Source organism: Telopea speciosissima, chromosome 10 (assembly GCF_018873765.1).
Source record: "Telopea speciosissima isolate NSW1024214 ecotype Mountain lineage chromosome 10, Tspe_v1, whole genome shotgun sequence".
Taxonomy (NCBI): Eukaryota; Viridiplantae; Streptophyta; class Magnoliopsida; order Proteales; family Proteaceae; genus Telopea; species Telopea speciosissima.
This window is the reverse complement of record NC_057925.1, coordinates 3,035,969-3,063,092: the sequence shown is the minus strand read 5'-3', so window position 1 is coordinate 3,063,092 and position 27,124 is coordinate 3,035,969. Positions and strand designations below refer to the sequence as shown.

Below are 27,124 nucleotides of genomic sequence, written 5' to 3'. Positions count from 1 at the left end.
TTAGGAATAAGTTTAGGGTTGGGTTATATACATGTTGGGCCTTTGATCTCATGGGTTTTCTATGTAATAGGCCACTTTTATGAGCCTAAAAGATGGGTAATTAGGTTGCATATGGGATAAGCTGTTTTAATTCCTTAGTTTTTATTTTTATGTAATTAGTGGTCGTGTGATCACTTAAGTGATCATGTCACTTGGTTAAGTGGTCATGTAACAACCAAGGTACTAAAACTCGGGTCTCGGTACCAACTCGACTCTTGGAAAAACCGAGACGAGTCGAGATCTCGCCGAGTTGGTGCATTTCTTTTTTTTTCAACTCGAAGCCTCAACTTTGGGTCAACCCGAGATCTGGACCTGAGATACGAGATCTCGCCGAGATATGTCGAGTTTTGTCCAATTAGGTAAGGTATTTAAGTGGTAGGTGGGTTAAAATAATGGGTCGAAACCGAGATCCAAGATCTCGCTATTGCACTTTTGAGATTCATAGGTAGTCTCGTCTCGACTTTTCCAAAAACCGAGATCTCGCAAGTTCTCGAACTATGGTAACAACTTAAGTGGTCATGTGATGTAAGTTGGGCTGGATTAAGACTCTATAAGTCCAGCCATGTTATGAGTCTATTTCCTTTAGTATTTTAGTTTCCTAGTTAGTTTAAGTTACCTAATAGGTTAAAGATTGAGTTAGGCCTTTCCTTTTTAGAGTAAGAGTCTATTTTTTAGTCTTTTATATAAGGTTGTAAGGGGGCAAGTATTGAACATGAATTTGATTAATAAAATTAGTTTTTCCCATTGCTGCTGCTGCCTTGCTCTATTAAGTGTTGCCTTGTGAGCAATATCAAGGTGAAGGGACTGGTGGACCTCCAGTTGACTCCTTGCGTCTTGTAGACCGAGAGGATCTGTTATAAGGGATTGGTGGATCTCCAATCGATTCCTTGCATCTTGTAGATTGGAGGACCTACTTCTATTCTTCAAGTTGCTGCCATTGAAGACCTGCAAATTCAAGTTAAGTAGTTTATAGTTTTAGCCCACACCCTTCTTCTCCTAATCCTCTAACCCAGCCTCATCGATCCCCATTGCCAATACTCAATCATTACTACCTTCCTCATCCACCAGTAAACAATAGATCCATTAGAACCCTAAAACCTGCAACTATTCTTCTTCCCTTCTAGAAGGTTACATGCAAGGTGATTTTCACGAGAATTCTGCCCAGTCAAATCTAACTGTTAGAACCTGCTAAAATTTTGATCGAATCTTCCTCTAATCCTAAGAGAGACTCGATCCAAATTTCAGCACCTTCCACCCAGCCGATTGTCTGCAATTACCCTTTTACTCCTCTCTCCTACTTCTACTAGGAAACCTCCATAACTCCAGATTTAACCATCTGAATTAGCTGTAACTTTCAGCATATATTCCCCTCCACCCTACCCACACTCAACCTAAATATTAGGCCCATTCAACCACCTGATTTCCTGTTAGTATAAACCTTAGATTCCATCATCTTCCACCTTTCAAAACCCTAATCCTAGTTGCTGCCCAAATACATCTAACCTATTTTTATCCATCCAAAACTCATAAAACCTAGTTCATTAGACTCCCCTAAACCTGCCTAGCTTTACCATATAAGATACATCCTCATTACCCTAACCCTAACCCTAGAATTTAACCTAAAACCCTAATTTTGACCTATCGAACCAGCAGCGCAACAGATCCTGGTTGTTTGGCTCCTTAGTAGGTCTCCTACCTATCTAGGACTACATTAGGTTTCGTATGTTATGTCATGTCTTGTGGTTAGATAAGATAAGTAGGGGCAGATATATCATTGTACTGTTTATTGTGTTATTATATAAGACATATACTGCTCACAGTTGGGTATTCTATTCCAACCTTGAGCCCTTCTCCTCTCTTCTTCCTCCACGTTTTCTACTTGAGTGATTGCTGTGGTTTTATGGTTTGATATTGTAAAATACAGCAAAGAGCGAAATCAGGACGTATGTTTTGGCAGATTCTTATGACCATATATTGTGTCCAAAAGAAGTGAAAAAGAAAAAGCTTCTGTTAGTTGAATAGTCATTAAGAGTTTACACTGCTAATATGGATACAAACAGAAAAAGGCAACCACCAGAAATGAGCAAAACAAATTAGGCGACAAACCTCTCCAAGACGACGAAATGCCCCATAGATACCTCCAAAAAATGTAGAAAAAATAGCATACCAAATCTGGGTGTCCATAAAGTATACCTAGTAAAAAAACATTAAGTTATTACCAATGGTGAAGCAACGAAAAACAATTACAGGTATAAAAATTTCAACAACGATGAGACATACAAGAATAATAGGAGCCCAGAGTGCAATTACAACACCAATGTTGTTCCTGGCTGCAAACAGAAAATGACCATGTTACAAATTCTTTAATTAAAGCAACTTGGGAAACAACTTGATTGATTACCTCGAGGAAAAAACTCATGCCATTTGAAAGTTGTTATGTGGACTTGCATGATAGTTTTTGTTGGACCCACAAGAGGCTTTATCTGCAATGTGAAAAAGGCAAAAAACAAGCATAATAAAGTTAGATAACTACAGTCTCTCAGAAGATGCCACAGATAGGCTCATTGCCAGAGGCATTTGTAACAAATATATTTATCCCAACTAGAACATGCTGCACAGAAAAAAGATGGTTATCTATGCAACAGACTTTCATCAGACAAATGATTAGCATGATTAGTTTATGCCAAGTCATTTAAACCCAGACAATGTGAAAAGTAAGTGATACATTTTTCAGCATATTTATGAAAACTAATTACTTGATTACTTCAAAGCACAGTAGATAATGAGTGGTGGTACTGAAGCCCATGCTCCTTAAAAAAAGCGGGGGGGGGGGGGAATTTTACTGAAAATTCCCTAGCAAAATACTTAGCATTGAAGATTAAAAAGAAGATTCTCCCTACAAAAACTTCAATCATTATTTTTGGATACACCTCAAATATAGAAGTAGTTTGTGTAAATAGTGTCAAAAAAATAATTTCACACATTTTCAATAGATATGACCACTACCTCTATATAGTAACTGAATGTGATCTTTGTTATTATAAGTAGAACCCAGAACATGGTGTACCTGAGCATGACAAGAAAAACAAATACGTCAGTCAAAAACATGAAATATCAATTCTACTCATGAAACCATTCCAAAAGCTGTATTCTTACTTAAACAGTGAGAAAGTACTCTCGTGCATTCCCCTCCCAACATAAAGCCGAGGCTGCAGATATTAACAAGAGGTAATGTAAATATATAGCAGTCAACAACTAAAATGCCGTAGCTCAAGAATGCGTACACACTGAAAGGAGATCCATAAGAAATAATTAGCAATATATATGCCAAATAGCCATTTTTCTGCATACCTGAGACCACCACATCACGAGCATCACAATTTTATTGTTTGACCTTTCAAGAAACCGCCGAATGAAGGGGAACAAAAAAACCAACGCAGCCAGCATATTTGGCGACAGGTATATGACAATGGCCAAAATATATAAAGAAGTTGACTTTGCACCATTGCCAAACCAATTCTTTATAGTTTGTGCAAATCCAGGAGGATTCTCCCAAGTGTAAGCATAAGTCACTGGTAAAACAATCACCCATGCAGCTGCTGACACAACCTTAAGGATATATCTTAACTTTACTGAGGATGACATGCTCCGCATTGCTTTCCAGCTGAGTATTACATCTAGGACAGCTGCAGAAGTGAAAATTTCAGCTAATCAAATAACAAGGCTTCTTACGAACTAAAAGAATGGGAAAATAATTTTAAAAAATCTAAAATTACACAAAATTTAGAGATTTTTTTACAGATTTAGAAGCATTCAGTTGATATTGATGAGGAGAAGTACACAAGAAGCCACACATATTAGCTTCATTAATTAACTTCTATAAATTATGATATTATGTTGAGTGATTCTCAACACACATATTAGCTTCATTAATTAATTTCTATAAATTACACAGACCTCCCTAGGGAGGTAAATGGGAATAAGAAAAAGAAAGAAGAAATACAACTTAGTCATGTCTTATAACAAGACAGTAACGGAACTACCCTTATACAACAAATATTCTAACAACTCTAACAGGATGATGGTAAGGGCTGTAGCTATCACTAGTTGCAGAACATTTGGTGAAGTTGTAAGATAAACAGCAGGGAAAGGAATAGTTATCGTCTGTTGAATTAACGTGAAAGGGAGAGAAAAAGGCAATCGTAAGGTCAACAGTGATGAATTGATGAGATTCCAGCAGTGAGCAAAAGAAGAAGAGAACCAGTAACTGATTTTTTTGTTTCTTTCTTCTTCTTCTTCTTCTTCATCACTCTGATTCCATGTGACAAAACTGGAGATCACCAACAAGAATCTGCAGAAGAAGAGAACCAAGAGAGAGAAAGAGAGACGATGAGCTAGACACAATAGGAATTGAATGATCCTATCGCGGTCCACTGGTCCAGCAATAGCCTTTTTATTATATTTCAGTATTGGATTCTTAGTAGGAAAGAGTCCAAGTCTAATTACACAATTACAACTAAAGTCAATAACTACAGAAGACATAAACATAAACCTAAACTCTGTAACTTAACAAACACACGATAGGGACACTCCCCCTATTGTGATTACACTTTAACAAACACTATTAAAACACTACTGCTATAACCATGGTGTGACACTGTATACCCCAGTATGGTACACTCCACCCATTCATGCTCCAGCATATGAAATGCAGCCTGAGCAATTACACCTAAAAATTTATTCCCCCACCTCTCACCTTTTTTTATCTCCATTTGTGTTTTTTGGATGAGAAATAAATTATTAAAAGGTGAAAGATCATGAACCCAAGCCCCAGATGGGGATTGATCATTGTGACACCAGAACTCGAACCACAGAAAGATATTGAAATTAAGTTACAGCATATGTACTTGTTCTTATGTGCCTCACATTGCCTCCCCCTTTTTTGAGAAAAGCTAAAGGCTGCACTAATATTACATAATTATGTTCCAGCACATTGCATGGCCCCTAATTGAAGGCAAGGATAAAAGCATTGCACCATCGACGTTTTTTATCAGCACACTTCCTTTAGGTGTACCTCCAGTTTTACACCCTCTCCCCCCCCCCCTCCAACAACCAGAAAAATAACACCTTTTAAAATACCAAATTACCAATAGCACCAAATCAGTCAGTTTTCTCTTACTTTTACTCAACAACTCAAGATATGTAGATGTCTCAGTATAGCAAGCCTGTGATTGATGTCTTCTGTAGCAAGCATTCTTAAAGCTATCAATCTATCTTCAAACAAATCTAATACAGAAGGCAAAAGTAGCAAAAAGAAAGAATACTGAAGCATTAATGAAATTCATTACACTAACAAAGTGATGACAGCAACTACAATCACTAATTAATCTACCTTGTCCAAGCTTCAAGATTGCAGCTGTTATGAAGACACTCAGCACCTTTTTGAAAACATCAGCATCAAAGATTGAGCTTGGTTGCCCCGATCCATTCCAGGCAACTATTATCATAACCTTAACAAGAACAATGAATATTAGTGCACACATACACAGAGGGAGAATTACACCTCACCCCCCCCCCCCCCCACACAAAAAAAAAAAAAAAGAAAGGATACCTGTAAACACAAAATAAAAAAACTCCACATCCTATCAAAGCTTCTGAAGATATGCCAAAATGAGCGTATCTCAACAAAATTAATTTTGCCACCCCACCGATCTCTGGTTGGTATACTCTCCTGCATAAAGGACGCATGAAAAAAATGCACTATCATAAACCAACATCAGAATCATAACAATGTTCAAAGTAACTACTTTACTTCAAATTAACTTCCAACATCAGTAAGGTGATACTTGTAATCAAGATTGAAAAGCAATATTTTGAATATTTCAGGAGGAACTTCAACTTTTTTATACAATTTTAATAATTCATAACCTACCAATTCTATATAAAAGTATAGCCCCCTTTTAACCCCACCCCCTGCCCCCCCCCCCCCCCCAAAAAAAAAAAAAAGGGAACAAAATGGAGAGGGACCATTTACTGAAAGTAATAAATGAATAAATGTGGGAAATGATTTACTTGGATTAGAGGCAACCATGGGAAGGGAAAAGGGATACAAATGACAATATGCAACTAAACATTGCATTATAATACAAAAAGGGTAAAACAATAGAAGCAAAAATTACAAAAACTGATTATTTCTTCAAATCTTCAAAAGGGGGGGGGGGGAACTGATGCAGGAAACTACAGAAAAAGTTAACAAATATCCTTAGATCAACCTTACCCCATTTTTTTTGCTATGTAGCTCATCCAAAGGCTTACAAAAGAAATCAGCATCAGCATGCATAGGCCACCCGAGCTTAAAACAATCACCTGACCTATAATTTGCATGGATGGATTAAGTTACAAATTATAAACAAATATCTAGAAATGCAAACCAAACAACGAGGATTACAATACCAAAAATATTCATTTAAATCATCATAGTTCCTCCACTGTGAATGCTTTGATTTTGCCCTCTTGCTCCTTTCAGCTTCCTGTGCAGCAGACTCGATCAGACCATGGACAATGGACTAAACGATAAACTGAGCATAGATTTGTAAATGAGACTGAACAAAAACAAACATATCCCACACCTTGGCAATTGTTTCATAAATTGGAGTAACAACTTTTCTCAAGAAAGCCTCTTCTTCACCTCCATAAGCTGGCTTCACATTCTCACCCGTTGTGAAACTGACATTCCCAGCAAGCATACCATAGAGCTCAAATGCCATCTAACAACGTGGAAGGTTATAGAGCACACATGAATCTAATGAAGAACGACTCAAGAAAAGCACAAGTAAAAGTATCTCTAAGGCCAGTACTATCACAGTGAATATTCAGTTATTTTAAGGGACTGACATTTCCACCAAGCATACCATATACCTCAAACATCATCTAACAATATGGAAGGTTATAGAGCACACATGAATCTAATGAAGAACGACTGAAGAAAAGCACACGTAAAAGTATCTCTAAGGCCAGTAATATCATAGTGAATATTCAGTTATTATGAGGGACTGATTTGGTTCCACATTTTTCTGATATCCATACTTAATATATATGAATTTTTATTAGAACTTTCCATAAGTTTAGTCAACCAACATATCATTTAATGTTCTTACCTTTTCTTTTTTTTTAAATCGGATTTATTGAAGGAAAAAAATCAGGCCTAGAGCAGACAGGATCATTTTTCACATGGTGGATAAGATTTGAATTAGCAAGGACAGAACCACTATCCAATCCCAAACCTTAAGCCTTAACGCAAATTGGGGGTGGGGAGGAGCTCATGAGACCTACATGATGATAGATGTAGCAAAGGCATTCTGGCATGAATCTCAAATTTGCTGCTTCACCCCAAATTAGAAGATAAAGGCCCATGTACAATAGTTTACGCTGTTGTACTTCCTGTTGTATAGCTGGTAGCCTGTAATATTAAAAACCACAGCATCACAACAGTACAGGTGGCACAATAAAATACCAATGAAAATCCGCTATACATCAGTATGAGAAGCCTCACCAAAGACTACTCTTGCGATTCAAGTATTTGCACCATTTCTTGTAATTCTTAAAGAGTTTTTTCATGACCTCGGTCAATGCACAATCATCCAGCTGGAAAAGTGCCACACACAGTATTAAAGATGAAAACAAGGAGTTCCAAATTATAAACCATAAGAGATAGAAAATAAAACCTTGGGTTGTTGATCAGGCTTTGAAAATTTTCGAATGTGTACATTTGCAAGCAACAAAATTAAGTGTTCCCTTTGGTTAGCCACATTGTCCTTCTGCACATTAATAAATGGAAGAAAACATCATCAACCTCAGGGTCAGGGAAGGCACTTGATCAAGTCAAAGAAAACAAACATCACCCTCAAGCCACAAGAACATAAAGCCTTGACAAATAACTAAGCTACTAGCCTGAAATCCAAACATGGCCTGAAGCCAGTCAAGAACGTCTACATCTAATTTCTTCTTGTAGTCCCTCGGCCATGGCAGGCCCCTCGTATTACGAAGTGCAATAACAGCAGCTTGAATCTGCAGATTTTAAGAACAAACCAAAGCAGTTAAACATTAAATTGAAAAATACAGAAAGCATCTACAATAAAGGTATAACAACAAATATGGATGTTCGAAACATACCTCAGGATATCTCATGATAGCCTGATTTGCACTATCAGGGTCAAGAGGGAGAATATTGTAAGGGCCTAAAATTTGACTCTTTTCTGCAACCTTATTATGAGTTTCCAAAATCTGTGTAAAAGGCAAACCATTATAAGTCAATTATAATAAATTTTCCTGAAAATCTTCTGCTGGAAAGTAGATTCAAATATCCAAGTTCATAATCAGTGGAAGAACACATTGAACAATCAAATTAAAAATCTTCAAATTACTTCACCTCATTATCAAGTTCTACAGACTGAGTCAGATTGACTGCCTTCAGAACCTCAAAAAGGACAGCGGCAGTTTGGTATGCTTTGGTAAGTTGTGCACTGAGTACATACAAAGAATTGAAAATCAAACCCGAGGTACACTAAGTCAATAGTCGAAATAAAACACTAGTAGAACACACATCAGATATCAAAATGAACTCACCGATCAGCTTTATCACGCTGCAATTCTTGGATATATTTTTTGTAGTATTGTTGATAATAGCTCTGCATTTCACGTGCATCACTCTTTTTTACCCTTCCCTTCAAGGTAGGATCATTTTCCTGAACAGTGAAGGTCAAACCCATCAAGGAACCGCGAAAGAAAATGAACAATTAACAAAAGATACAAGCATTAAATATTACTAGATGTAATCCGGGCATTTTATTACATTTCAAATGGCACAACAGGAACAGTATATCGTACACTAAAGTTAGCAGAAATAAACAAGAAAGAATGAAGATAAGACAGTGATACAAATATATTTTGTTCTGACCAGGTAACTACCACAGCTAGGGTATTGATATGATTACTGTAAATATATAGAACAGTGTGGTAAAAAGATCAGGCAGCAAAGAGCAGAGAAACAAGAAACAAACAAGCTTTTATGAAGCCAACAGAATGCTCTAAGAATGCAAATTTAGTTAATAATAGCATGACTAAAATCATTTAAGAAAAGCCATCAAATATTTGCAGGAAATAGTTCAACCTAAATGCAACAATTGCAATTCACTTTTCAGGAAAACAGACACCATTCAACTCGATAGAGCCTCTTCCCAACTAAATGCAACTATTGCAATTCTCTTTTAGGATACTCAACTTAACTCTACCTTTTCCCAACTAGAGAATAGATAGCCATTAATTGAGTTAGAAAACATGCAATGCAAGTGCTAATAAAGATGATTGTTTGGTAAACAGTTAGTCTCTTTCATTTAACGATATGCCAATTTTTTTTAAAGTTAAACACATGCTGTGATGCCTACTTTCAATTTATGACAGTAACAGTAAGTTTGAATATAACTTCTTTTTTTTTAAGTTTGAATATAACTTAATGGAAGTAACACAAGCAAGTGCTCAATTACAACTAACCCTGAAAAACTCTCTCTTTTTTCCCTTGAGTCAGTACACTTCTAATGACGTACCTTGGCAGTTTTATATAAAAAATGAAAGCAGAAAATATCAATGGCCAGAACTCCGATATATTGTTGACTGTCCATAAGCAATTCAAAGGGAAAAAATCATTCTCACCCGTTCAAGACGCTGAAGGAGTGCAGTTTTAAATTGGCGAACACCACGTCCACTAGATGTTGGATCCAGCCGATGAGCTTTCTCAAAAGCATAAAAACGACCTATATGACATCAGCATAGGAATGCATAAGATTTCATAAAATGATATTAAGATAAGTACTCAAACATAAACACATTTTGTGGCAAGAATAAGAACTATTACTAGAACTAATAAATATCCTACACATGCCAAATAAAAATGATACTAATCCAAGCCCACTAAATGGATCTCCAGAAAAATGACCACAATTTATGAATATATTTCTTTTTAACTTAAGTGCCTTAAAAACCTTGTTACCATCATTTAGTTATGTAAAATTCCTAGGGAAAGTTCCCGACAAATTCATTATTTCTTTCCAATATGGAGAACTACTGTTTGATTTAAGGGTTACATCTGTCTACAACAATAAACTCAGCCTTATCCCAACTTAATGGGGTCGGCTACATGGATCCAAACAGAACAAAGTAGGGAAAACAGGGGTTTAAAAAAAAAAAAGTCTGCTAAGTTGAAAGAGGAAAGAGGACCACCCAGCAAGTAAGGAAAATCTCAGCTAAATGGAGTATGCTACATGGATTCTTGCCTTCCAATAGGCTCTATCCGAAGTCATACTTGATATAAGCCCTAGACTATGCATGTCCTTCCTCACAACTTCTCCTATGGTCATTTTAGGCCTGTCCCTAGCCGTTTTAGCTCCTTCAATAGGGATCAAATCACTCCTCCTTACTTGGGCGTCCCTAGGCCTCCGTTGAACTTGGCCATACCACCTCAAATGACTCTCTCGGAGCTTGTCATTGATCGGGGCAACTCCCAATCAGCTCTAATATGCTCATTGCTTACTTTATCCTTCCTAGTCTTTCTATACATCCATCTTAACATCCTCATCTCTGCTACACAAAGCTTCTCAATATGACACTTCTTAACTACCCTGCATTCTACCCCGTACTTCATAGCCAGTCGTATAACAGTCCTACAGAATTTTCCTTTAAGCTTTAAAGGAATATGTCGGTCACACAGTATTCCGGACGCACTTCTCCACTTCATCTTGTAAATAGCCATCAATTCTGCCCCTATAGAACTTTCCTTTAAGGGTTACATCTGTTTGGATCTTGTAAATAGCCATTAATTGTGCAATACATACCAAGAATCTGCCCAAGTGGGGAACTCAACAAAACCACCACCTCCAAAACCAACTATTTAATTTCCAAAGCCTTCTGTCATTCACATAGTTCAACGAACCCAAGTTCAACCCTTTTTTATATCCATCCTAGTAAATCAAATAAGAACATCAGTCTTCATATTTTTTTCACCCTTCAGTAATATACTATATATTCTAGAATATTTACAATACATATAATGTAGGCATCATACATGGCACAAAGATGTGGGTACAGATATAAAATTAATCAAAGCTTTCCCTTTTTTTCTTTTCCTTTTTATTGCAGGGCAGGGTTTATGGAGCCCCCACATGTGATGGCTCCTTGCCCTTCCCACCAATGCTAATAAAAGAGCTTATGAGATGCTCTCCCCACCCTCCTAGCTAATGCAAAACATATGAAGCACAGTATAGGATGAGTTCAGTGTAGAAACTAAGAGAAAACATATGGTATAATCACTAAATAAGTTAAGCATAACAAAACATATTAAATCCTTAGCTAAAATAACCATTGTGAATCTGTGATACTCAGAATCCTCAAATTTGAATGAGTATGAGGTTCCTCTTTTCCAGAGGTCAATTATATATGTTTTTAAGGTATATATACTCAAGTTACACATCATATACTCCGTCTTTGTGCTTATCATAGATGAATTAACCAAGAACATCCAAGACGAGGTACCGTGGTGTATGCTCTTTGTCGATGATATCGTTTTGGTGGATGAGACAAAAGCAGGGATTAACACTAAGTTAGAATTGTGGAGATCGACCTTGGAAACAAGAGGCTTTAAGATTTGTAGATCAAAGACGGAGTATATGATGTGTAACTTTAGTTACACTATAATGGATGATGACATGGTGAAAATTGAGAGAGAGATACCGCCAAGTGACTATTTCAGATATCTGGGATCTATCATACACAAAGAAGATGACATGGATGATGATGTTTCACAAAGAATTAAAGTAGGATGGATGAATTGGAGAGGTGCGACTAGAGTACTACGTGACTGCTGCATTCCTTTAAAGCTTAAAGGAAAGTTCTACAGGACTGTTGTCCAACCTGCTATAATGCATGGGGCGGAATGTTGGACAGTTAAGAAGTGCCACATAGCGAAGCTATGTGTTGTAGAGATGAGGATGTTAAGATGATGTGCGGCAAAACTAGGAAGGATAAAGTGAGAAACGAACGTATTAGAGATGATGTGGGATTTGCCCCGATCAAAGACAAGCTCTGAGATTATCGTCTGAGGTGGTTTGGCCATGTGCAACGGAGGCCTGGGGATGCCCTAGTAAGGAGAAGTGATCTAATGCCGAATGAAGGAGCTAAAAGAGCTAGGGGCAGGCCTAAGATGACCATAGGTGAGGTTGTGAAGAATGACATACTTAGTCTGGGTCTTGTGCCAAGTATGACCTCAGATAGAGCCTTTTAGAGGGCAAGGATCCACGTTATCGACACCATACAGCTGAGATTTTCCTGGGCCATCCTCTTTCCTCTTACTTTCATTTTTCATTTTCCACTACTTACTTTTCTTATCCCATTTCTTCATTTTAATCTGCATTCCTCTTACTTTGTTTTTTAAAGGATCCATGTAGCCAACCCCATTTAGTTGGGATAAGGCTGAGTTGTTGAGTTGTATATATATATATATTTTATTTTATTTTTTTTATTATTTTTTTTTTAATTATTATTTTTTTTTTAACCCGAACTTATCTGGGACCCGGGTCAGCCCCTAGAATTTTATTAGAATAATCAAAAAATAAAGAATACACGGGGGGGACATTCCACCTTACCCCTAACCCAAAGTGCAGACGCACTCAAAGCCATAAAAAACCAAACAACGCCCAAAAGGTCTTAAGCTCTGAGAACGGGCAGACCTGCCCTATCCTCACGAAGAATAGCCTGTATCTCTCCCTCGGGAATGCACCCTTGCTGGAACACGGCAGACTCCCCTGCATTACAAGCTAGATTGGCAAACCAGTCCGCAGCTCTATTGCTTTCCCTAAAAGCGAACGTCATAGTAGCCCGAAGGGACGTAATCAAGTCTACCTCCTTGCCAAACCAATACCAGCCCTGCCATAGCGAACACTTCCTCTGGTTAACCATCCTGACCATGGTAGCAGAGTCTGAGTTGACAACAACATCAAGAAGACCCAACCCCTAACACAAGAGCAGACCATCCCTAACGGCCCGGAGCTCTGCAACCGAATTGGTGCAACCGCCATAGAAGTTAGCAAAGGCCGCCAGCACCTCCCCATTCCGGTTTCTAATGACTCCTCCCCCCCCCTCCAATCCCTGGGTTTCCCCTGCACGCACCATCCACATTCAGCTTAACCGAGACAAAGGGGGGACCCCAGTAAACAGGAAGAGGAGGCCTCCTAATCGCGTAGGTGGGGTAATGCCCAGACACTGCAAAATAAGGCGGTCCCTCATTGACCCCGAACGCCCAATATTAGGGGGATGGTGACACTCCCTCACCCAAGCCTTAATTTTCTCTACTAGTAACCCAGCAGTGCGCTTATTCTCCCCATGCCTTCTATTATTCCTCTCTTTCCAAAGCTCCCAAACAATGAAGGAAGGGAGGATACCTGTGATAAAGGCACTCAGGCTGTTATTGTTTGCCAAGTTCTGCCACATGAGGATTCTACTCCTGACCGTCTGGTAAGGAACACAAGCGATGTCAAAGAGCCTGGCAAAGTAATCCCAAACTTTAGAGGCCGTACCTCCAAATAACAAACAATGGTTCGTCGTCTCCTGTTGAGACCTCCCACAACAGTTGCATTTAGACGCCAGGGGAATACCTATAGACATCAAAGCCTCATCAGTGGGAATCTTACCATTCAGGAGCTGCCAAGAAAAGAAAGCCACCTTCAAGGGAACAGCCTGGTTCCAAATTCACTTCGCGAAAGAGATCGCATGGGACTCACTCCGAATCTCATTCCAAGCTGACTTGGTGGAGAAGGACCCATCACTAGAGGGAGTCCACACCAGGACATCCTTACCCTCCGTAAGAGCAAAATTACCTTGAGTTATGCTGTCTCGGACTGCATTCGAGTCGATAAGTCCTAGAATGTCCTGCCTCTAAACACCATTCACCCCCAAAGCATCCTTCACGCACAACTCTGTGTCGACGCTCAGTGCATTGTCAACATAATCAATAAGTGGGCTGGCCCCTGAGCAGTTGTCAAGCTAGAAAGAAATCCTGCCCGAACCAATCAGCCATCAAGATCTCTCCAACAGGAATCCCTTAAAATCAAGAGTATTACGCCAAGACTTCGAGCCCATACCATGCCGATCAACCAAAGAAATATGGAGATTCTTAAAGAACTTGGCCCTCAAAAAGGAACTCCATAGGGACCGATCAGAGAGGACCCTCCAAAGCCCCTTGATCCTGAGAGCCAGCCCCATGTCTTCCAGCAGCCTGATTCCCAACCCCCCTTTTGACTGCGGCCTGCACACCTTTTCCCAGCTCACCCAGTGCCTCCGGTTGCCCCACTCCGAACTGCCCCACAGGAAATCGGCAAAAATCCTGTAAATCCTCCTAGTAACTGCCTTAGGCGGGTCCAGAGCTGCAAGAACATGTATGGGAATGGAGGAAAGGACATGTTTTAGGAGAGTAACACGTCCCCCAGCAGATAAGAGCCGATCCTTCCAGCCTGCCACCTTTTGCCTTATTTTATCCACAAGCCCATTAAAGAAGCAAATTTTGAGCCTTCCCGAGTGCAGAGGAGCTCCAAGATAGGGAATTGGAAGAGACTTCCTGGCAAACCCTGTAACAGCCCCAACCATTTGAGCCCTAGCCATTGAGACCCTATCTCCCATAATAAAGCAGCTTTTCTCCTTATTGACCAGCTGCCCAGAGAAGCCTTCATACCTGCCAATGAAACCCATCACTTGTTTAAGAGATCCTTTCAGGCCCCTAGTAAAGATAATAGTGTCGTCCGCGAAAAGGTAATGGGATATTCCTGGGCATGCCCTAGGGAGCTTGAAGAAGGAAGTGTGCCCCTCCTGAAAAAGATTTCTGATGCCCCTGCTCAATACCTCCTCAGCCAAGATGAACAGGGAAGGAGTCAAAGGGTCCCCCTGCCTGACCCCCCTGGTTGAGTTGAAGAAACCGGACTGTTTACCACCCATCACAATAGAGAACCAGCAATTTTCCACTGTTTTCCGAACCAAGGCAATCCAGGCCTCACTGAACCTGAACCTGAACCTAGACAGGACCAACCAAAGGAATTTCCACTCCAGACGATTATAGGCTTTCACCATGTCCAGCTTGAGAATCACATTACCCCCTCGGGTCTTCCTGTTGAGGTCCTGTGCGACTTCCTGGACAATAGAAATATTATCATGTATGCACTTGCCTTGCACAAAAGCCCCCTGCTTTTCTGCCACCAAGGAAGGGAGGAGAACTGCCAGCCTAGACACAACAGTCTTGGCAATAACTTTATAAGAGAAATTACAAAGACTAATGGGGCGAAAATCAGCCATTACCTCAGGGTTGTCCTTTTTGGGGATGAGCACCAAGTTGGCCGAAGTGAAGCTTCTTGGCAGGACCCCGCCTTCAAAAAAATCCACTACTGCAACCTAAACATCCTTACCAACTACCTCCCAGCAGGCAGTGAAAAAATAACCTGAGAAACCACCCGGGCCTAGAGCACTATCACATGACAAGTCAAAAACGGCCTCCTTCACCTCTTCAAGGGAGGGAGGTGCAACAAGGGCTGAGTTATCGCTGTCGAAAACCACCTGGGGAATAACTGCCAGCAGCTCCTCATCAATTGAGCAACCCTGGGAGGTTAAAATACTGGAAAAGTAACGCACTGCCTCAGCTCACACCCCATCAGGATCCGTAATCCACGTACCATCCACCCCCTTAATGCTGTTAACACACATCCACCTCCTTCTGACATTGACCATAGAGTGGAAAATTTTCGTATTACGGTCCCCCTCCTCCAACCACCTCACCCTAGACTTCTGCCTCCAAAAAATTTCCTCCTAAAGCAGAGCCCCCTCGAGGGTGTTTCTGGCCTCCCTGAGAGCATCCCTAGCATCCGTACTGCCCAGCAGGTCAGCCTCAGCCTTATCCCAACTAAAAGTGGTCGGCTACATAGATCCTTTTTCTCCAATCAGCTCTCTTCAAAGTCATACTTGTAATAGTTTGATGCAGCTGCTCTAGCCTGGCTAGACAAACAAAACCCACTTTGGAGGCCTAAACCCAAACCGCTCCAACTTGGAAGTAGTTTATTCAGTACTTATTTATTTATTTATTTAGTACATATTTGTTCTTTTTATGTCTTTTAATTGCAAAGTCAGATACGTAGGAATAGATGAACTCTATTTAGAGTTGGGTTAGGATTCTTTTGCTTTCCTTTATTTATATATTGTAACCAGATCGAATTCGGTCGGATAGTGGCATTATCATATTCGTATACGATTATATTCGGATAGATTCGGATAATATCCTATTAGTTTTCGAACGGATTTGGATAAAATCCTATCCATTGACATCTTTACCATTTTGTTGATGAGGGCGGGTTGAGACTTGAGAGTTCAGCAACTACCCTTTCTTCTACTCTTCTTAGTCTTTGATTTTCTTAAGTTTTCTACTTTTGATTTTATATTGTATTTATTTTAATAGATATGTGGTTCCATGTATCACAATGTATAAAATAATATAAAAACCAATAGAAAATCTAGAAAAAAAATCACATTATCTTAACTTATAAAATTATAAAAATAAAAAAACTTAATCGGATAGACGGACACAAAGATACATTTCCGACATTTTATTACTGTTAGATTGCTAAACGAATCGGATAATAATCGGTCGGATAGGGGGATTATCATAGTCGTATCCAATTAGTTTTCGAATGGTTTTGGATTCTCCTAAACGGATACGAACGCGGATCGAATATAAATTTTCGAATATCCGTTGACATCCTTACCAATGTTGAAACACACCGATTTGAAGACAAATTATTGGTTTCTCTACATGTGTGTGTGGTTGTGTGTTCCCAGTCCCCTCTGCAACTCTATGTTCTTCCCAGATTTCTTCCCTTCCTAACCGGCCCTCCACCAAAGTCACAAGGTCACTGAGGATGAAGATTGGCATCAGCAGCAGTATTTCTAGACCCGTGTGAAACGCAATGACCATTATATAGTCTGGTGATTGATGGAGGTAGTTGCACTAATATCTTCTCTTAAGACATTGTTCGTAAGTTGGGATTGCAGACAGAGCCACATCCAAATCCTTACAAGGTTGCATGGGTGAACAACACTAATCTCAAGGTTACAAATAAGTGTATACTCACCCACTCTAATGCTCTATTGTTGGATTCATGGATACAGTGTGACGTCCTCCCTCTGAAGGTGTCAATTCTTCTTGGTCGACCATGGCTGTTTAATAAGAAGCAACATTGTGGGTATGCGAATACTTATTCTTTCAAGCACGGCAACAAAACCATGAAGTTTCTTCCCTCTAAAGATATCTCTAATATTAAACTCAAGAACGTAGCGGGATCGTTCCTCCTCCAATGTGTAGCCTCAAATGACCTCCTTGATCCTTTTCCAAATTCAACGGAGTCGAGTTCTTTTCAGAGGAGAATTAATGCAGTTGGTCTAGCCTGGCTAGACAAACAAGACTCACTTTGATGGTCCAAACCAAGAACCGGTCCAACTTGGAAGTAGTTTATTTAGTACTTATTTATTTTTTATGTCTTTTAATTGCAACGAAAGATACGTAGGAATAGATGAACTCTATTAAGAGTTGGGTTAGGATTCTTTTGCTTTCCTTTATTTATTGGTTCCTCTACGTGTGTGTGCTTGTGTGTTCCCAGTCCCCTCTGCAACTCTTAAGTTCTTCTCAGATTTCTTCCCTTCCTAACTAGCCCTCCACCATAGTTCTAAACTATGCATGTCTTCCCTCAGCACTTCTTCTAGAGTCATTTTAGGCCAACCCCTGGCTCTTTAGCTCATTTAATCTGAATCAAATCACCCCCTCCATATTGGAGCATTCAAAGCCCTCCATTGCACATGTCCATGCCACCTCAAATGACTTTCTCACAACTTATCATGTATCGGAGTTACTCCTAAATTAGCTCTAATTGTTCGCTCTTTATTTATCTTTTTTACCACTCATCCATCTCAACATCCTCATTTCAGCTATTTTTCCTTTAAGATTTAAAGGAATAGGTCGATCACATAACACTTCGGATGCACTCCTCCACTTCATCCACTCCATTCCTATTTCTCCTTTTTATTTTTTATGGAACCTAGGTACCTAAAATTTTCACTTTGCGGTATCCCTACATATACAGCAAAAAAAATTCCAATGTTATTATAGCATCAAATAGAGCGGATCGACCTGACCCCCAACGTACAGCATGTCTGCTGTTAGTATGCCCCTGCTTTGCCATACAAGTATACAACTTGCAGAGATGATCTTGGATAATGGAGGCATGAACCCACTTTAAGTGAAAACACAGAAAATTGTGTTCTTATACATGTTACGAGCATGACCAGCAGACAGCACTCGAAATCATGAAACGCAAGAAGATCTAATAGATGAATTCAGTTTTTCTGTCCATTACATATTCGTCTTCAGTGATAGAAATTTTACGAAGTATCACCAAAAGTCATTAAATGTTTCACGAAATAAATCAATTAGAAATAAGCAGACCACAGACGCCAACGAAATGACAGAAACATACAAGACCACTAATAACGCTAAAGCCATCAGTACAGGCAAATGATGAAGGAAATGGTTAAAAAAAATGATAATGAGCAAATGCCAACAAAAACTTACAGAGATAAGCAACTCTCGGATTGCTGGATTCAATTTCATTGGCAACGCGAAGGATCGGTGCAATATCGACGAGTGACGATGGCACGACTTCACTATCAAAAATGGACTCTCCTATATTTCCCACTGTCTGAGTCCGCATAATCCGCTTCTGCAGAGGCTGCTCAGACCACCTCCTAGACGCCATTTTCAAACCCTGATAGGGAATTCAAAAAACCTTCTGTTCCTGCAAAATTCCAGAAAACAAAAGCGGGAGAAGAGTGAGAGTATGATCACACATAACCAGCCAAAACGAGGGAGAAGAAAACACAAAAACACTTCAAAAATAGTGGAATGAGCAGAGCTGAAGTACATTCTTAGTTGAAGAACGTTAAAACAATACATCAAGTAATAAAGAGGATGAAACCGATTACCAGCAGAGGGACAGAGCTAAGCTTGTGAACCTAACATCTTCAACGTGAACAGAGAAACCACAATTGAGTGCAAATCAGCATAGCTGAAGTAAGAAACTAAGTCAAGAAGGGGAAGGGTTAAACGAACTAAAACAACTAAAAGGAAATGCCGATTCACAGACCGCTTGCCCCAGCTTAGAGTAGGAGCAGCAGAGAGAAGGACAATAGGCAGAAGAGAGAGGGAGGGAGAGATGCTGCTGCTTTAAGCTTACCTGGAAGAGAAGCAGAAAATGGGTTGAACATGCGTAGTAGTTTAAGAATAAAGATCTGCTTCAGCAAGAGACAGTGGACCACAGAATGTAATAGCAAGAAAAAGGCCCTTGCTTCTGTCAATATTTACAAATGCACCACCAATTCTCTAAACCCAGTTTTGGAAGTGAAATAATTTGCCCGCATTCGGACCATGGTTCTAAGTATTGGTATCGTATCCCCCGTATCCGAGCGATACGTATCGGTTTTGGTAGTCATTGATATTGTGCCAATACTGTATTGATAGCACGGTACAGACAAGGGGTAAAATGGTTAAAAAACTCATTTTTAAGAAAATTCAAGGGTAATTTTGTTTGATATAGTCGATCCAGGGTGATACCATATTGATACATATCGGTTTTGCATGTTGTTGATACCCGCTCCGATACCGTGCACTAAAACAATGATTTGGGCAGCGTAGGGAACCCTCTCCCTTTAGATATACAATGGGATAATCTGTAGTTCATTGTTGCTTATTATTATTGTGTGTGTTAGTCTTCAGTAGGTTGGTATTAGTGTGATTCGGGTAAAATGAACCAACCATTCAGAATATGACACATGGACAACACAGATCATGGACAAAATTGTTGAGTTGTACTATCATGCCAGGTCATGACTTCCCATATGAAAACCAACTCTGAATAGAACACTTACCATCTGCATCCAACCCGAAATAGGGAACCAATATTGCTATGCCCTAATGACCAAAGAATATCTACTACAATGTGATTGAACTCCCAAATTGGCAAGGAGACCTCCCCAAAGATGCAACGAATGGAAATTTTCTACAATGGGACTCTCCATGAATATCTTGTCTCCCACAAAGAAACTATCAAATTGGAAGGATGACATACCAAAGGACTCAAATCACCGCTTACATCACAAGGTATCACTGTATAAATAAGTTCTCAATTGAGCAGGTATGGATCTCAAAGTTGTTTGAATTCACTCTGCAACTTTTTATTGCTTCTAGAGAACTGACTTAATCATCGGAGAGTTCTCCCCAGATGCTACTCTGCCACTCAGGTCAGTCGCCGCCTTGATAGTTTTATGCCGCAACATAGTCTGATGATATACACATACACTAGCGACACTAGGTTTTGATCCATAGAAGCTTTGAATTGATATTTCCTAGGTTAAGATTACTTTCTCTGAAATTAGTTTGCTTGTATAAAATCTAAAGGTATTCTGAAATATTTACATAAATGAGAGAAGAAAGAATTATGTGTTGGCAACTTTTTGATCTTGATATTGTAGTTCATGTTTATAGCAGATATCTCTGTAAGTAGGTAGATGGAGACAAAAATCCATTTTCACCTATAGAAACAATTGTTGGGCAATGAGAAAAGAGGGTAACATGTAGGCTAATGTGATCAGTGCAAAAGCCAAGGTTTATGCAAAATGTATATTGTGTCTAGTAGTTTTAGTTTCAACGGTTCTTAATGGGTCTATCAGTGATGGAACTTTGGGAGAATCAGTTGGGATCAAGGTCTATCGATTTCAATCCTAATAACCGGTTCCCTGTTTTTTAACAGGTTCTAAAAATAAAAAACCAATACCGAACAAATAAGAAGTTCGATCGATCGATCGATCATCTGAAGGGCCAGTATCGTAAATATTTGCAGAGAGGTGGGCGTGTTAATGGGGTTTAAAAAAACATTCAAAAAATAAAAAGCGCAAATTGCATGGCATTTCGAAGCCCTTTATGGATATATATGATAACGAATTAACTGAAACATTTGTGCGGAACAGTCACCATACACCAATGGGCTCATGGACGTTACCATCGAGTTACCCAAAAATTAAATGGACAAAACTACCCCATTTGAAAACTTTATTAACTACTAAAGTTTCCTAGCAAGTGAAAACGTGGGAATGGGTTTCGATTGTTGTAGTTCCGTATACGGCGGTAGAGTGTGGTTGGGGTATTTAAATGACTGAAAAAGCACGAAAGGATAAAGTCACGTCGGCTTTCAACTCTCACTTTTTCTTTGTACTTTATGGTCCCATTCTAATATTGACACCTGTCAAGATTGTTGTAAAGGGGTTGTCACGGTTTTTATTGCTTAATGATTAAGCTTTGTTTGGCCTCTTTATTGAATTTTAATGTTTTAATCGGAGGCTCTCTTTTTTCTTTGGATAGAGAAATCAGATACTCTCTCATCCATTATTATAGATTGATAGGTTTTTTTTTTTTCTGATAAGGAATAAATTTATAGGTATGCAATCGATTGTATTGGATTAGAGGAGGGTAAAATAGTAAAAGAACTTGTATCAGATTACGCTTGCCCGGGTGCCTCCACCTGGAGAGGATCCGGGCCCATCCTAATATTGTGTATTAAAATTTTAAAACCATGCTTTCATTTATACGGAAATTTACTATTAGACCTCTAGACTATTGTCCATTTTTTTATATATCCAACTTTTCCAACAGGTACTTGACATTCCCTGAAACCTGACAGTGTTAGTCTGTTGTTTGTGGTTGAATGAAAAAATCGAAATTAAATGACAACCTTGCCCTTCTTCTTCCTGCCCTTCTTCTTCCTGCTGTAACCCACAACAGAGGATAACGAGAAGCAGCTTCGTTTGCCTAGCGTCATTGCCCGGCTAATGGGGCTCGAAGCTCTCCCTAACTCAGCTGACGAAGCTCTAAACAAAGCCGAGTTACGGAGGTCTGCATCAGAGTCTAGGGTCTCTAGAGATCTGCTTCAGTTTCGATTCGTTGACTGGAACAATTTCCGGCAGAAGCTGACTTTCTTGCCAAATTCTGGAAGCAACGTTTCAAACAACGCCAAAAGAGACAATGCAGCTTGAGAAGGTAATAAATCGAAAGTCCAGACACCGGAATTCTGCATCAGAAACCAAAAATCGAGCCACAAAAACCTCAGAATGGAGGCTTGCCTACTTCACCATGGAAGTCGCAACAGCAACGTAAGATCTATTTTGATTCGTAGGATTTCATTCCGGAGCCAAAGCAGAGGGGCTCACTTTATGGAGAGATCGAGAAGCAGTCGAAGATGAGTGGATTTGATGAACCAGAAAGGGATCTGGAGACATTGAAGCAGATCCTAAGCCCTGCAACTCAAAGGGCTTCTGTACTCTAAAAGACCGATGGAACTCAAACGGCTTCCCCCATAATTGTCATGAAGCCTTCCCGCTCGCCGGTTTCAATCAACAAGGTTGGAAGAACAAAAACAGAGTCTCCTCCTTCGAATTTCAGATCCAGAATTGGAGTTTGCCGGAATCTCAACCTAGCTGGTACGACCTTGCCACCAGTAATCCCGAGGCTCGACTGACCTAGAATCGATAGAAATCTGCAGAGAACCCTAGAACCAGTCTTTGTATCAATTCTTAGGGTTATTTCAAATTTTTTTTCCATTCCACGGCCACTGAACAGTCATATTGCAGATGCAATGCAGTACGGGGTAGGGGCGGTGGGGTTGACGGAAGAAGAAGAAGAAAGCAGGAGGAGGGGGTAAATCTGTCACTTCAAGGGTAGTTTAAGTATTATAAAAATTTAACCGATGACATCATCACTAAAGTAACAGATAGGACCTACTTGAAAGAAAGGGTAAAATTTGGGGGTGTTCAAGTAATTGTTAAAAAGGTTGAATATTTTAAGCAAAATGGCAATAGCCTAGGGGGTGTATAAGTAATTTTTCCTTCTTTTTTGGACATTGGTATAAGTGATTGCAAGCAAACAATGGTTGTAGAAAATGTAAAATTATTAAAAAGAAAGAAAAAAGAACTTTGTCCGAGAGTGTGGCCCATGGGTCTATCTCTCTCCTTTCCATATGAAAAGGCAATTTTGTCCCCTTGTTATAAGGAAGAGAGAAATAGACACATGGGAGTGCTAGCGTAGGCCATACTCTCGAATAGAAAACTGCTTCTCTAAAAGGAAATAGAAGAGCACAATGCCCTGTAGATTCTTGTCCAAACCCTTTCACAAATCACCCATTGGCCCCACACCTTTTCTCCTCATTAAATGCCATCTATTAGACGATTCGATCAACCACTCCTAATTGGTGGGAAACTCCATTTTCGCATCGTAGCATTTTCTCTTCCATTATAATAAATAAAAGGGAAAAAAATGTTACTTGATCGTGTGGCCCCTACGCTTAGACACAGAAATAAAATAAAAAATCGCATCTATGTTGACGCCCCTGTGTGCACTCTCATTAACCCTGTGCTGATGCAAGCATTGAACGACTAGACAACGTACAGTCTCTTGCCCTAAATAAAATATAGAATTGATTGTAGCTTCAAATTGTGTATATTTTTTCATGGATGTACAAATACATACACGTTATGCGTGTCAATTGGATGGTTTCAGTTAATTGAGATGGACCAAATTTTATCGGTTCCACCTTTTTAGGGTTAGGATCAAAATTGTATGGTTCCAAACCTTGGAAATAATACCATTAATAATGAGATGATTTGATTCTAGTTTCTAATCGATCAGCTCAAAGACCAAACCACTAGTCCACTAAGCCCAAGAAAATACTTTTAGTGGGAGCCTCGTGCACTAGGTACACCCCCTATAATGGACCCATACATAATCTATTATGAAAAAATCAAACAAACATGAGGCTTTTCTAAGCAAGCATCATAGAAGAGCACACCTATGAAGTGCAATAAAAATGGCATCGTACATTGGAGGGCGTCGAAATCATTTCATACGAAGAGGAGAGAGATAGACTTTATAGGTGCTAGCGAACCTCACCCTGGCGACTCAAAGAATCTTTTCCCATTAAACTAATACATGATGTGGAGACTATTCTCTAACTAGTTGACTTCCCAGAGGAACTATGTAAATTGGTTAAGGGAATGTTAATTTCTATATCTACTATCGATTGTAATTTCCTTGTTTTTGATACTTTTGTTAAAATACAGGGCCTGCCCGATTTTTATTAAGGACCTCCCATTTCCTTCTTTAAGCTTGTTTGAAAGGAGGTTCTAGGTGACTTCTTTTTTTTTAATATTGTTTACCTTTTTTCATATTTCTTTAATATAAATTATTTATCTTAAAAAAAAAAACACAAGAAGACTATGAAAATAAAAATATATATATATCATGCATCATCATGAAACCACATGTGAAGCGTTTGAACATGAATAAATGATCCAGACTCAGACTCAGTAGAAAACCCCTCTCTAGAAGAAACTATGATAACCCAAGTCAACATTGGATTTGCATGGAATCCCTCTTTTATTTAGGGAGAGTCCCCTTTATGTATGCGTACCTGCATATACGTGTTAGGTGCCAATACTAGTACCATTTCCTATTACTTCCCACCATTTAAAAGGTGAAGATGGATCCAGATCCTCTATTGTCAAGCTGTCTGACATGACTATATTGTCAAGACACAGTCAGATGAAGAATGATTGTCTTACCCCTACCCGAATGCCTTGTCCGAACAGAGGTAAAGCGATCATTTCCCGCCTCATTGTGTCTCGGTTGACACGTGATGCTTGCGGGTAGTGAATTCCCTCTCCTCTCATCATGACCAATAAAAACCCACTTTCGGAAGAGACCACGAAGACTCAAATCATTCTATAAAAATTAAAAGAAAAAACGAAGACCCAAGTCAACATTGTATTTGCATGGAATCCAATCTCATCTTTACCAAAAGTCTAGCATCTGTTACGTCACGTAGAGATGAATTAAGGTGGAGTCTGAAATTGACAACCATGTGAAAGATTCCTCTCAACGTGTAAAATCTCCTTTAGGATTTTAAAGGAATTTTTTTTTGTGGTAAAAGGATTTTAAAGGATTGGGATAAGCAGATAGTGGTTTCTTGTTTAATGTTGACGCAGACATGAAATATAAAGTATAAAATAAGTTAAGGGGAAAGGTTTCATACACGGTCGTGTAAATCGTGTATGTGAGAGGTTGGGAGTTTTAAGGCATTAATTAATAGGTGAGTATTTATGACTTTTTCAACTATTTGGGAGAGACCCTCTCACGTACACGGTTTACACGACCATGTACGAAACCTTTCCCCATAAAAAAAAGTAATTAATGTATAAACTATAAGAAAAAGATTACCACGTCGTCGTGTCATTACGTAGGTAGATTCCTATATATTATTCTCTGATAATAAACACTGGGGGTTCATACCGACACAATCTCTACCATATGGCCCTATGTGGACCCTGGACCGGATCTAGATCCTCCATTGCCGAGGTGCCTGGCAAGACCGTGCTACCAAGACACAGCGAGGCACACAATGATCGCTTTACCCCTGCCCGAGCGTCTTCCCCAAGTGAGGGTAGGCGATCATTGCACGCCTCACCATGTCTTGGCAGCACGGTCCTACCAAGCAGCTTGGCAGTAGAGGATCCAAATTGCCCTGGATCCCATATGGATGATATCATTTTTTAATCCCTCATTGGTGTAGCGTGTAGATTTCTTCTTACACTGATTTTTTATAAAGTGAGACCAATGCTGATTTTGGAGATTCAACCTTTTCAAGCGTGCACTTTTTTTTGGGGGAGGGGAAGATAGTAGTAACCTCTTCATGTCTATTCAGTAACCTAAGTTTAAGATATTAGAATCCAGAATTGAATCGATCTCTATCAATTCTGATTCCTATCAAAATCGATGAGAATCAACCAAAATCACGTAAACCCTAAAATTCTTATAGTGAATTAGTCTCTCTTATTTCAATCTGATTCTTATTTAAATTGATCAAGAATCGACCAAAATTGCCTGTATAGTAAATATTTGTCAAGAATCGATGGAGCGACTAAGGCTGAATTGGAAAATGTATCAGTCAGTCTTTTAAAAATTAGGCCGATTCCAATTTGACAAATCCAGAACAACTGATCCCTATATGGAAACTAGGGTTGTGGCTTATTGCATTGTTTTCAAAAATCAAAATCGGACCACTAAAATCAACCATGATCGATCCTAATTCTAGACATTCTAGGGGAGTGGGGTTTTTAGGGTTCTTGGAACTGATTCCGGCTGATTTCGATGGCACGGTTCAACTCTCGATTCCAAGTTTAAATTCCTTGACTTATTGGGAGATTACCCTAATAGAGAGAGAGAGATGGACACTTCTCACCAAATACTTTCTTTCTACCAATGCATAGAAAAGACAAAGAAAGCAGTCAGAAAAGAAGCTTTGGTGTCATAAAAGAAACAAAGAGACTTCTTCCTCTTTGTTATAGAATCTATGGATCCCTTAACCGAATTTACAAGGAATTCAATGGATAAAATAGAGAAGTAAAGCACCGGGACCATACCCAACCTTTTCTGTGCCTTATACTTCTTAGTGAGGAAACATATGTATGTGACTATGAGTAGGGTTGTAAATGGATCGGATTCGGCTCGGATACGGATCGGATGTAATCAGATCCGGATAATTCTTGGTCGAATATGGATATCTCTAAACGGATTCAGATGGATTCTGATGCGGATCGAATTCGAATTTTTGACCATCCGTTTACACCTCTGCCTTGTGTAACCCAAACTTTTCTCCCCCTAGTGGATACAATTTACTCTCAATCCATAGTAATAGACCATGATTCTCTTTTCCTCATATTCTAGAACCTGTCGAATCTTCAAAAACCCTTAAGATCATTATTTACTTAATTTTTTATAATTAAGTATTCGGATTCGGATTTTTTCCCGGATATCTCTAAACGAATTCGGATGCCCCTAAACGGATACAGCCGC

The 27,124-nt window shown here is 39.3% G+C and overlaps 1 protein-coding gene across 3 annotated transcripts in view; it reads right to left on the bottom strand.

The window, feature by feature from the left end:
- LOC122641811 (callose synthase 3-like) overlaps nt 1-19,245 on the bottom strand; it is a 66,468-nt gene extending 47,223 nt beyond the window's left edge. Inside the window, exons 1-21 of one of the 3 annotated variants that reach the window (XM_043835116.1) lie at nt 19,153-19,245; nt 18,743-18,965; nt 9,748-9,848; nt 8,665-8,783; nt 8,468-8,561; nt 8,212-8,322; nt 7,990-8,106; nt 7,764-7,856; nt 7,592-7,683; nt 7,372-7,498; nt 6,669-6,806; nt 6,493-6,569; nt 6,317-6,410; nt 5,651-5,770; nt 5,432-5,549; nt 3,391-3,725; nt 3,196-3,248; nt 3,046-3,106; nt 2,441-2,522; nt 2,320-2,369; nt 2,146-2,232 (exon numbers count right to left, since the gene is read on the bottom strand). In XM_043835116.1, coding sequence (XP_043691051.1) covers nt 2,146-2,232; nt 2,320-2,369; nt 2,441-2,522; nt 3,046-3,106; nt 3,196-3,248; nt 3,391-3,725; nt 5,432-5,549; nt 5,651-5,770; nt 6,317-6,410; nt 6,493-6,569; nt 6,669-6,806; nt 7,372-7,498; nt 7,592-7,683; nt 7,764-7,856; nt 7,990-8,106; nt 8,212-8,322; nt 8,468-8,561; nt 8,665-8,783; nt 9,748-9,848; nt 18,743-18,926 — 2,253 coding nt within the window. In that variant the 5' untranslated portion in view covers nt 18,927-18,965; nt 19,153-19,245. Of the gene's footprint in view, nt 1-2,145; nt 2,233-2,319; nt 2,370-2,440; nt 2,523-3,045; nt 3,107-3,195; nt 3,249-3,390; nt 3,726-5,431; nt 5,550-5,650; nt 5,771-6,316; nt 6,411-6,492; nt 6,570-6,668; nt 6,807-7,371; nt 7,499-7,591; nt 7,684-7,763; nt 7,857-7,989; nt 8,107-8,211; nt 8,323-8,467; nt 8,562-8,664; nt 8,784-9,747; nt 9,849-18,742; nt 18,969-19,152 lie in introns of those variants that run through there. The other 2 variants (XM_043835114.1, XM_043835115.1) reach the window with 2 other exon arrangements.
- Nucleotides 19,246-27,124: the final 7,879 nt, after the last annotated feature.